Source organism: Lissotriton vulgaris, chromosome 5, assembly GCF_964263255.1.
Source record: "Lissotriton vulgaris chromosome 5, aLisVul1.2, whole genome shotgun sequence".
Classification (NCBI taxonomy): Eukaryota; Metazoa; Chordata; class Amphibia; order Caudata; family Salamandridae; genus Lissotriton; species Lissotriton vulgaris.
Window position 1 is genome coordinate 520,629,249 of NC_141693.1, and position 12,499 is coordinate 520,641,747.

General features: G+C 49.6%; 1 protein-coding gene across 2 annotated transcripts in view; it reads right to left on the reverse strand.

The window, feature by feature from the left end:
- Positions 1–385: 385 nt before the first annotated feature.
- Positions 386–12,499, reverse strand: part of PAPSS2 (3'-phosphoadenosine 5'-phosphosulfate synthase 2) — a 196,663-nt gene continuing 184,549 nt past the window's right edge. For both annotated transcript variants that reach the window (XM_086921959.1, XM_086921957.1), the window contains one exon: positions 386–2,029. In XM_086921959.1, coding sequence (XP_086778085.1) covers positions 1,888–2,029 — 142 coding nt within the window. In that variant the 3' untranslated portion in view covers positions 386–1,887. The remainder of the gene's footprint in view (positions 2,030–12,499) is intronic.

Sequence of the window (12,499 nt, forward strand, 5' to 3'; positions counted from 1 at the left end):
ACACTTGGTAATTGATAAAAGTCTAATCAGGAATAAACAAAGCACAGCCAATTAAAACAGCATTTTGAATAGAAGAATTTATACACTGAGATGTAGCAATGAGTAGCAGTGGAAATTGTGGGTTTCCGCACTAGTGTCCCTTCAATAACAAATGAGGGGGAGACCAGTGCGGATGGGCAAAAAGCCCCATCTCTCCCACGTTTGCCCAGTGTAAAATTTTAGAATAAAAACCGCAAAAGACAATTTTCTACAAGGCAAAATGTTATCAATACAATCGAGTTGCAATTTCCGGTTCCTTCATTTCAGCAAAGCAAGCCGACCCTGTTTAGAGCTAAATTACCAAGACGGGTCAACTGATGAGATCTACCAGCAAACAATATTTAAAAAAAAGGCGCTTGGTCGGTTATTCAGCATCCTCCCAGAGGAGCCAAATGCAAGCAAAGGCACAACTTCATTATTATTTCTAGGTTTTTTACATGTTCACTCATGTTCCACTCTTCTGCATTCAATGCTGCTGATGGATTTTGCATGTGCTCACATTTGTAGGATGAGAACCGTCTTCTATTAAATAAACATTAGTTAAAATAGGACTGAACAAGCCCAGAAATGATCAGAACATGACTGCACCACAAAGAGAATCCTGGTTGCAGACAGCCACCTAGTAGTTCCATAACGGAAGGCATGGGTGCACTTTTGAGCCTTCTCACAAAAAACGATGGGGCATATTAGCAAAAACCTCCTTAAAATTATTGCCGTTTTATCAGCAGTTTTCTGTCGCTAAAACGCCGATAATGGGCTTGCTAATAAGCGTTATAGAATTCCGATAGAAGCCCAGGTTAGATGTCCAGGACATCTAACCTGGGCTTCTATATGGGTGCTCGCGGACAGCCTTCAAGGGCCGAGCCATGACAGGTTTTCCCTGTAAGTACTGAATAGGTGAGAAGACATCCCCCCACCCGAAGAATATTAAATGCTTAATAACTTCATGAATATTCATTGCAAAAAAACTGGGACTCTAGTCTGGGCTTTGTCCTTGAGGACTATCATCAAATACTCATGATTAGGGGAAACCCAGAGGCAGACGGTGTCGGAGAGCACTTGCCTTGATGTTGAATGTTTCAAAACACAAAATGGCTGCTTGCCACAGAATAATGGGATGGTCTTTTTGACACCCCTGATCTGCAAATTGAACAAATTAGTAATTAAGTGCTATAATGTTATATAAAACCCTGAAAACGGCAGGGTGTTCAGCAGAACGGCTGGTGAATGCTTGCCCACCTGGAATCAAGATGTGCAGGACCGGTGTACGCCAGCCAACAAAGTGCTAGTGTACACCGACATCCAACTTGATTGACCTTCTCAGCATCTAACCACGGACTACTTTTGTCAGAGAAAGTGTGCACCAGTGGCATATGAGTTATTCCCACACTGCGTGCGTTGTATTGTGGTGTCAAGCATTAAATCATTTTATGTTACTGGAAATTCCAATTCAAATTTGTTTCTGTTTTTTGTGATTATGTGTGCTTTTTAGCAGTGTGGATTTAACAACAAATCCCACAGCAGGTGAATGTGCAGCCTCCTTACAAAATTGATTGGTCCTTTATCCTGATCTTTGTAAAAAATATCATATTTTCTCCATTATAAAAAAAAAGGAAAAATCCTTTCCAGTCTAGAACATACACATACTTTCCAACATAACATACATAAAAATGACATAAAACTGATCAACACATGACACTGGCTGAGGGCCAGACCTTAACCTCTAGAACTGACTAGAACCGTCACTGTGCGGTGTGCAGCTGCAATTATATTCCTCAGTTGACCCACAAGGACAGTAAATGCAAGAGGAGGAGTTAGGATCTAGCCCTTGGAAATTCGAGGTCGTGATTAATTCCTGTTTTCCAAAGAACAATAGTAATCCGTTAGGACTTTCCAAGCTTTTGGTGCCATGAAGCCATCAGGTGGGTATTGACCTTCACGCGCCAGTTTTCTCATACGGGTTCCTGAGATGAAGTCAAATTCACTGTGCCTGTGATGAAATAAAAAAGAAATACAAATGCTGAAATATATCACCGATTGTGGTATTTCTTTGCATGCTGTACATTTCAGACAACTTCAGTGACTACATGTGTGTTGAGTTTCCACCCTTTGTTGTCCCCACCCCAAGGCCCTATTTTCAAATATTTTTAACTTCAAACAGCAACTACGTACTCCTTTTGTATGATGTAAATTCTAATCTGAAAACGTCCAGGTTGATGAAAACAGTGCAGAGTTTATTTTTTAATGCATTTTACCCCAAACAAATGTCCAAAAACTGTTTTGATTTTCTTTTCATTTTCTGATGGCTCTTAATGCATTCCACCAAAACTTAAGTACTGAGGAAATATCACCTTTTCCAATGTTCTCACATCAATTGTTTCCTTGTTTTCATAAAGATAGGCATTAGAACACATGTATTGCTGCATTTCATTATATAGAATGACTCAGTTTTTTTTTAAAACTTATGCTTTTCACCATGAGTTATTTATTTTATTTAGTGAGTGGTATCACAAATCTACACATATGAACAGATCTATGCCGCACGCCTGTGTTTAGGCCGAGCCTAGGCAGCGCATACACTGCTCTGCAAGGCGTGCTGTATTAAAATATGGATGTGAAGCTCCACCCACTCTCCGCCCAGTTTTTCCATTGGCTTCTGTCACTGTCCATTGTAAACTGTCTTCATCAGTCAATAGGCTTATTAGTCCCTACTTAGTACCACTTTTTCCCATTTTGTAACCTCCCATGAGGACACCTCCTATTACGTGTGCTGTTACTCGATAGACTTTCATTACAGCCTCGGAGCTCTATTTTCTCAAAGAGATTTGTCCTGCCTGCTCTTGACGGCAGGAAAAGGCAGGACAACTCTCTCCTAAAGCATTTTCAATGCAATAGGTCTCGCATTTGCGAGAGTTCCAGCAAATGTCATACCTTTTATTTATCTGTTCTAAAAAAAACACATAAATAAAAGCCATTGTCATTTACAATGCCATTAGCTCAAACTCTCGTAAATGCGAGACCTATTGCATTGCAAATGCTGGTTAAAAAAAATGGTGCCATCTGCAGGCCGTCATATGTATGTGCTAACTCTTTCATTTTGCAAGTTAGCCCGTGAACACGGAAACATTGAGCAGTGATCAGTGCTCTATATTTGAGAGCTGCTGCATGAAGCGTATACACACACTCCTTGTGTTAACAAGCTATGCCTGCACTGTCGCGAGACTACATTTAAAAGACATTCTACTCTGCTCTACACCTGGATACAGAGTTCATGATGCGACCCCAGTTCTCAATGGAAAAATACAGCAACGGAAACAGTTTATTAAAAACACACTTTAATTCCACTCCACACCTTTCCTCTGTCTCTTGACATTACCCAAGGATCAGTTTCACAAGCCAAAAAACATTTGCAACAAGTCTAAAAGATGCTCAGTTGAATTACTAGTGAATCACCACTTGTGATGATGACTTGTCAAAGGGTTGAACAAGCATTGGCTAAGCCAAAGTGTTTGGCTGGCTTATATGCTTGTAATACGCAAAAGTAGCCACACAATGGTGACATAACTACATGAATGTGAGAAATGGTATTATCAAGCCCATTTACCAATGGCACAATATAGAGCAAAGGCAAAGGATAACAATTGGCAATTTAACTAGGACTGTGATCCTGTATTAAGGTAATTAGCGTGCAACCGAAAGTTAAAGGTGCCTGCAGCCAGACGCAAAAAAGGGGCTCATGCTACTCAATCCAAAGTCTTAAATATAGGTTCACTTAAACTTTCGACACCTGGGCAACTCCATAGATTGATAAACCATCAAATAGAAATAAACCAGTTGCTTTCCTTAAAAGTTACCCATAACTACCGGATATTGTATAGCTTTATTTAATACATCTAAATATGAAGAACATTTACTTCTAGGAGATTTTAATGTTTGGCTGGAGGCTGAAAGTGTTTCTTCTGTATTCAGTTTATTCAGAATCATGGACCCATGTAACCTTAGTCAAGGTGTGGGTGACTCCTCTCATAATATGGAGCCACACCTTAGATCTCAGTCAGTCAAAGTTCTTTATTTCGCTAGGTGTACATATCATATAAAGTGCAAGAAGATACATGATAAATAATACATTATATAGTTATACTTTTAAGAATTTAAAACCATGAATTAAAAAATACATAATCTAAAAAGATAATAGATAATATCAATAAATCATGCGACCAAACATTTCGTAATTCATGATAAAAATTCACTAAAATAATTAAGAATGCTGCACTTGGAGGAGGAGCTTAGCGCGCATCCAAGATGGTCGCGTGAGCTGTGAGTTCCCGAACCCCTCGCCGCCTCCACCGACTATCCTGGCACAAATCCTGTTTCTGACGACGGGTTCTTGTAGCTGAGACTCTCCTGATCTGAAAGGCCTTTTTCACACTTTGAATCGGATGCCGGACGCCCGAATTACTCCTTCCTAAAGCCTGAAGGCCTACACCTTGGCTTATCCCGGGACTTGGGCATCTGGAGCACCCCGAAAGTAGTTGAACAACAACGGCGTATGGAAGGGGACGAATACCCGGGGTCTACTTTCGGTTTCGCTTTCCCTGGCTAAGAAGGTTGGGAGGCGGCTGCCTAGTGATCAAGCTGGACTGTGAGTGCGCTTGCTTGACTGATCTTCACCGGCGCCCTGACCTTCAATCTCTCGTTGTTCTTCCTAGTGGGGAGCCATTTTCACCAGGTCCCAAAATCCCCTGAGGGGCGCGCAACCCACCATGGCGGGCAAGTCCGATAGTGATAAGCGGTCCCTCAAGAATGTGACTCGCGGTGGCACAACTCAGACCACCATTATGGACAGATTTGCGCGCAACAAAGGCTCGTCTAGCGGGACTGGCAAAACCCCGGAGGACCTTGGTGGTGGCCCCCCTGAGTCGGAGGAGCCACCTCTTCGAGATGTGATGGGCGCCATTGCGAGTATACAGTCATCGATGGGCCAACAGTATGAAACCTTGGAGGCCAAGATCGACACGGTGGCGGTGGATGTAAGCTTGATTAGGGCGGACTTGGCCAAGACTAATGAGAGAATCAAGTCATTAGATGTCAAAACAGCCAGTCTCACCACCGATGTCTCCGATATCCAGGCTAAGATCCGGACTCTTCGGTCCTCGAGTGACCAGTTTGCCCGCCGGCTTGAGGATTTCGAAAGTCGCGCTAGGCGCAATAATGTCTGCATAGTCGTAGTTCAGGAATCCTCAGCCGATCAATCGACAGACTTACTTGTTGAAGATCTGATCCTCAAACATCTCACCCCTAAGGGCCTGAGTAACTTTTTTGCAGTGGAGCGTGCCCATAGAGTCCCGGGCGGCAGACGCAAGCAGGGGGCTACACCGCGACCCATCATTGCGAGGATCTTCAACTATAGGGACAGAGACGCCATTTTGCAGGCCTCGAGGACTAGCGGCCCTACCAAATTTGAGAATGCGTCCATCAACTTCTACCCCGACTTTATCCCATCAGTGCAGAAGAAGAGACTGGGATTTTCTGGGGTGAAGCAGAGACTGAGAGACTTGGGCACGAAGTATGCTATGCTTTTCCCCGCCCGATTGCGCATCGAACATAACGAGCGGGTGTTTTTCTTTGACATGCCAGAGGTGGTCAGTGACTGGTTGGACACACTATCTATGCCACGGGACAATGCGGACCAATCCGGAGGTGCTGAAGGCAGCCAACGGGACCAGGAGGAGTAGGGACCCCGGCGTGTGCTACCATCGTACCGTGCTGCGGTGGATTGTTATCCTTTTTTTGGGTCAATGAAATTCCTACATATAGACCCTGGGGCGGCGGGGAGTTCGGGACTCTTCCTCCTCCGGGGGTGTTTCCTTTTCTACTTGTAGATTCGTTTTCTGGGGTAGGGCGACAGGCACACTGCACAATGGGGTGGCTTTCTGGTTTTACCGCAGGGGTGCAGGGTGGGGGGTTGTTGTTCTGGGTATTTTGGGGGAGTGGGGTTTCCTTTTCCTGTTTGCATTGTTTTCGAGGCTACATATTGTTATATGGCTTAATCTGTGTTTCCTTCATGGGGTTTGGGGGACCCTGCTACTATTTTCGGGATGGGGGGTAGGGGGCTGAGAGTCTCGAGTTGGAATGTCAACGGCTTGGGGGATAAAATAAAGCAGGGAATTGTACTCCAATATGTAAAACGCCATTCCCCCGGATTTGTATTACTGCAAGAAACACACTTGGTGGGGAACACGTTCCATGCAATGAACCGGAGGGGCTACCGGTTGGTGGCACACTCGGGATTCACTTCGGGCTCTAGAGGGGCTGGTGTTATGATTCGTAGTTCCCTTCCCTTGGAGATCGATGAAACGATCCTGGAAGACAGGGGAAGGTATGCGGCCATTGTTGGTAGGTGGGAGGGGAAAACGGTCACCATTCTCTCGATATATGTCCCCCCGGGTTTGCAGGCCACCACATTTGTCGACCTGGGGAAACTGGTGTTGAGGCTTCCTGAGGGGATTCTGGTGGTTGGAGGGGACTTCAACTCGGTGGTTAATGGCCTGGAGGATTGACATCTTCCCAGGTCTCTTACATCGTCGCAGTACTGCCTGGGGGGTTTCTTGGAAACGTTTGGTATGGTAGATTGTTGGCGGATGCTTCACCCAGGGCAAGCTCAATACACTTTCCACTCCGGGGTCCATGGGAGCTTAGCTAGACTTGACTATATTCTTGTGCCCGCAGCCCAGGCTACAACGGTGCGAGAGGCCCGACATTTGCCTAGAGGCATCTCGGATCACTCCCCGCTATGGATCCATATAGATCACCATTTAAGCGCAGGGGGCCGGGTCGCCCCAATTAATCCCTGGCATCTCCGTGTTCCGGAGACCAGGGCTGGGGTGATCAAAACCATTGATCACTATTTCGTTGAAAATGTGGTTTTGGTGTCTTCGTCTGTGTCCCTATGGGAGGCCTTTAAAACGGTAATACGGGTTCAGACACTATCGCTGGTCGCCAGCTCTAAGAAGCGCCATAATGGAGAGGTTGAGCAGCTGTAGTCTGATATTGTAGCTTTGGAGAAGGATCTTGAGTGTGGGGTCACGCGTGAAAAGGTGCATGTTTTGCAGTTGAAACAGTCCGATTATAAAGCCTTGGTTACGCATGCTGCGAAAGCCATGAGTCGAGAGCAACAGGGCCGTTTGTATGATGTGGGCGACAAGGCGGGGAAGTTGATAGCTAGGCTGGACAAGAGGGAGAGACTGAATCAAGTGGTGCCGGTGGTTGAGCGAGTGGATGGTGTGCGTGTGACGGATCCGTTGGAGATCGTGGAGGAGTTCGCTTGCCACTTCCGAACGGTGTATGCGCCGGTCTCGGACCGGCCGGAGGAAGACTCCCATCTTTTGCTAAGGGATATCGCTTTGCCTTGTGTAGGAAGGGGGAGACTCTAGTTGGCGCAGTGCAAGCACTAGCGACAAGCAGGGACTCTCTCTTCCTCGTCAGGGCTGAGGGTTACCTTCCAGACAACCTCTGCTTACCCTCTAGGTAGTGTGGCTTAAGCAGTCTTAGGCTAATCTTTGGGGCACATAGGGTTAAACACTTGCAACAGTACACCTTCACAACCAACCCACCACACAACGAGACCAGACTGTATTCTTGTAAAAATATATCTCTTTATATAAACTTTACGCAGGCTTGTGAATACAGTTAATAACTTTACGGATACGGTTGCAGGATATTAGCTTTAGGTTACCACAGTTCGTGTCGTAGTTCTTGTGAGGCCCGTAGGCCGGTGTTAAACAAAGTTCTTTGTGGAGCCAGCGGCTTCCAGGGGATCTGTCCCACGTCGCGTTGCCTTCCCGGTGTCGCTGATCGTTGCGGCTCTTCGGCCGAGCAGGTCACTGGTCGTCCGGGGCAGCGGTGCTCTGTGGCGGCACGGTCCTCTCCTCGTCGTCTGCTCCGACCTTGGAGTCGGCGGCTGTGTGGCGGTGACAAGTGGCAGTACGGTCCCCAAGTGCAGGACGTACCCAGCCAAATGCCGGTGCAGCTGTGGGCTCACAGCTGGGCTGTCGGGCAGGCTACCGACCTTGTGGATTCTCGTAGGGCAATAGTCTGTCCTTGCAGGTGAGGGACGGCTCGCTATGCAGTCGCCTCGATAGCTCGGACCGGACGGGTCCTCCTTCGCTTTGCTCTCGGGCTCCCAGCGCAGGTGTGGTCACGATGCTCGGGCCAGCGGCGGCTGGTCCTCACTGTGCTTCCGCTGTAGCTTTGGGCCCCGGTCACGGTGGTCGGGAGGGAGTGGATGCCTTAGAGGAGCTTCCTCTCTGTCGGTACTGCGGCGATGGTCAGCACCCGCAGTCGCTTTCTTCCAAGGGGGGTTTAGCGTCCACTGGTCCTGGGACGCTGGTCAGGGGGCAAGTTCAGTTCCAAGCCCTTGGAGATCTCTTGGCAGAGTTTGGCACAAGTAGCACAAAAGTCTTTTCGTAGTCTTTTTGTCTTCCTCTCCTTCAGCAGCAAGGCACCAGACACAGGCAAGAGTCAGCACCCTTCCTTGTCTTCTCGCGGTCCTTCTCGTAGGGCAGAGTCGTTCTGTGGCCCAAACTGGATCTAACTTTCAAGGTGCAGGGCTCCCTCTTTTATAGGCCAATTCTTTTGTTCTCGCAGGCCAGGGGGGCCTTTGCATAGCCACTCTCAGTTCTGGAGTACCCCGGCGGGTGTACTCCGGCTTCTGCTTTCAGTGGGAGGGGCAGGCGCATCAGACGCCCCACAGGAGGGGGAGCCAGCATTGTCCGGACAGGAGTGGCCAGAGTACCTTGTTGATGGGGGCTTCGCCCTTCCTGGGCCAGGTGCCGGCAGAGTCATCCGCCGCTCCCCAGGAGGGTGGAGCCAGCATTGTGGTGGCCGAGCACAGTGACAGTTCGAGTCAAGAGGCACTCCTACCTCCCACTAAGGTGTAATCTGCGCATTCACCACCTGTCATCCCTCCAGCCCTGTCACTCACACATCCCAGACAGTCGGATACACATACTGGCAGAGGCAACTGAAATGGTTAGGCAAGCAAATGCTGACTTTCTAAAAGTAGCATTTGCAAACCCAGGATAATAAAATAAACTTGACTACAAGAAATATCTCATCATCCTGAGTCCAGGCATACTAAACATGACTCACTACCATGCTCCTTGAGCCTGCGGGGATTATAGGGTATAATAATCCTCGCAGCTCAGTCTGGCCTAATGGAGCAGGTAGCCTTCAGTAGTGAAATACGGTCTTCGTTGTAGGTCACTACCAGGACATGCCACGCACATCAGGGCTTGTCCTACCTCGCACCTACAATGCACCCTGCCCGCAGGCCTACCATAGGGGTGTCTAATATGTAGTCAAGGGAAGGGTCGGGGCTGGCAAGTGGGGATACTTGCCCAGCTAGCGTGACAGTACGCGACCGCACGCGGGTTCTGCGGTCGCAGTTCCCAGACACAAGTTTACGGCTGCTCGGGTGGGTGGCGCAACCAGCGCTGCAAGCCCACCAGCAGTATTGGTATCTACACGCCCCGGCACTCTCTCGTGCGCGTTACTAGGGACTAACAGTAAATCCAATGCACCAATCATGGATACCAATCGTATGTACAGTTTAGAGTAGGGAGCACTTGCACTGCGGCACGGATCAGCCGTGGCGCAGTGCCCTGAGTATCGGAGAACCAGCAAAACATCGGAGGCACATCAGCAAAAAGTGGAAGGGAGACTCACGCCAAGGTGCCAGGTCTAACATGTGTCCCCTCCAGCTGAAATGTGGGGGGAACTACCCTTCCCCAGGGAGTTCCACATCACTAAGGCGGAAAAATCTGGACAGACCGTCAGCGTTGGCGTGATCGGTGCCAGGGCGGTGTTCCACCGTAAAGTCCATACTCTGTAGAGAAATGGACCACCTCAACAGTTTCGGGTTCTCACCCCTCATTTGCATCAACCATCTGAGGGGCCTGTGGTCCGTCTGAACTCGGAAGTGAGACCCAAACAAGTAGGGTCTTAGCTTCTTCAGCGCCCAGACCACAGCAAATGCTTCCCGCTCTATTGCACTCCACCTACTTTCCCGTGGAAGTAACCTCCGACTTATGAAGGCTACGGGTTGGTCAAAGCCCTCCTCAGTCATCTGTGAAAGAACAGCCCCTACACCATGCTCTGAAGCGTCTGTTTGCACAATGAACTCTTTGGAGAAATCAGGGGCCAGGAGCACGGGCGCCGTGCACATGGCAGTCTTCAGGGTGTCGAAAGCTTTCTGACAGGTGTCAGTCCAAATCACATTCCTGGGCTGCTTCTTCGAAGTCAGCTCTGTCAAGGGGGTCACGATCGTGCCATAGCCCTTGACAAACCTCCTGTAATACCCAGTGAGCCCCAGGAAGGCTCTCACTGCAGTCTGGGTTTTGGGGGGTTCCCAAGCCAGGATGGTTTCGATTTTGGGCTGCAAGGGGGCTACCTTGCCACTCCCAACTTGGTGTCCCAAGTACACCACGGAACCCTGCCCAATCTGGCACTTGCTTGCCTTGATTGTGAGGCCTGCTCTGCGCAGGGCCATCAACACTTCCCAGAGGTGTCGCAGGTGTTCGGGCCAGGTGCCGCTGAACACCGCGATGTCATCCAGGTAGGCGGCACTGAACTCGTCCAGCCCAGCCAACACCTGGTTGACCAATCTCTGAAAGGTGGCAGGGGCATTCTTCATTCCAAATGGCATGACCCGGAACTGGAAATGCCCATCTGGTGTAGAGAATGCTGACCTCTCCTTTGCCCCATCGGTTAAGGCGATCTGCCAGTACCCAGACGTCAGATCAAACGTGCTGAGAAACCGGGCAGCCCCTAGCCGATCGATGAGCTCGTCAGCTCTGGGGATGGGGTGCGCGTCAGTCTTCGTGACTGAATTGAGTCCTCTGTAGTCCACACAGAACCGGAGTTCGGGTGTGGCTCCCGGCGCAGCAGCCTTCGGAACCAAGACCACGGGGCTGGACCAAGGACTGCTGGAAGACTCAACCACCCCGAGGGCAAGCATCTTGGAGACCTCCTCCTTGATGCAGGCCCGTACCCTGTCAGTCACCCGGTAAGCCTTATGCTTCACCGGCAAGCTGTCTCCAGTGTCCACATCATGGACGCACCAATCTGTGACACTCGGAACCAGGGAAAACAGGTCTGGAAACTGCCCCAGCAACTGGCGGCAATCCTCCTGTTGTTCGGCGGTCAGGGAGGGTGAAAGGTTAACTCCATCCACTGACCCATCCTTCTCACAGGCCACCAAGAGGTCCGGTAGAGGCTCTGACTCCTCCTCCCTTCCGTCATCGGTTGCCAACAACATGCCCACTTCGGACCTTCGCAAGTGGGGCTTGAGGCGGTTGACATGTAGGACCCGCAAAGGGTTCCTGGCCGTCTTCATGTCCACCAAGTATGTCACGGGGCTCTTCCGTTCCACAACCTCGAATGGTCCTGTCCACTTATCTTGAAGGGCACAGGGCTCCACTGGGGCTAAGACATACACCTCTTGTCCAGGCTGAAGCTCGACCAGAGTGGCATTCTGATCGTACCACCGCTTCATCTCTTCCTGGCTCGCTTCCAGATTTGCCTCGGCAAGTTGTCTGAAGCGCCTGGTCTGGTTTCTGAAGGCCAGCATGTAGCTATATACACTCTGGGGAGGTTTCCTGGGAGATTGCTCCCAGCCTTCCTTTACCAAACTCAGCGGTCCTCTCACGGGGTGACCGTACAGCAGTTCAAAGGGACTGAACCCTAGGGACTTCTGCGGCACCTCGCGATATGCAAACAGTAGGCATGGTAAGAGGACGTCCCACTTACGCCTCATCGGACCTTCCAGGCCCATGATCATGCCTTTGAGGGTTCGGTTGAATCTTTCAACCAATCCGTTACCTTGGGGGTGGTAGGGCGTGGTGAACTTGTACGTTACGCCACACTCCTGCCAAAGGGATTTCATATATTTCGATATGAAATTGGTCCCCCTGTCGCTCACTACCTCTAGAGGGAATCCTACTCGTGAGAAAATTCCCATCAGTGCACGCCCCACCACGGGAGCCGTCACTGTCCTCAGAGGTATGGCTTCAGGGTACCGGGTGGCATGGTCCACCAAGACCAGGATGAACCTGTTGCCCATGGCTGTCTTGGGGTCCAGAGGCCCGACGATGTCAATACCCACTCGCTGGAATGGCGTACCGACGACAGGGAAGGGTTGGAGGGGAGCCTTGTTCTTCCCTCCCGTCTTCCCACTTGCCTGGCAAGTCGGACAGGTTCTGCAATAAGTATCGGAACTCTTATGCATTTGGGGCCAGTAAAAGTGGGTGACAAGCCTGTCGTAGGTCTTGTCCATCCCTAGATGTCCTGCTAAAGGCACATCATGAGCCAGACCCAGTAGGAAGGCTCTGAACTTCTGGGGTACCACCAGCACACGGGCTGACCCAGGTTCAGCAGCCTTAGGCTCCGAATACAGGAGGTC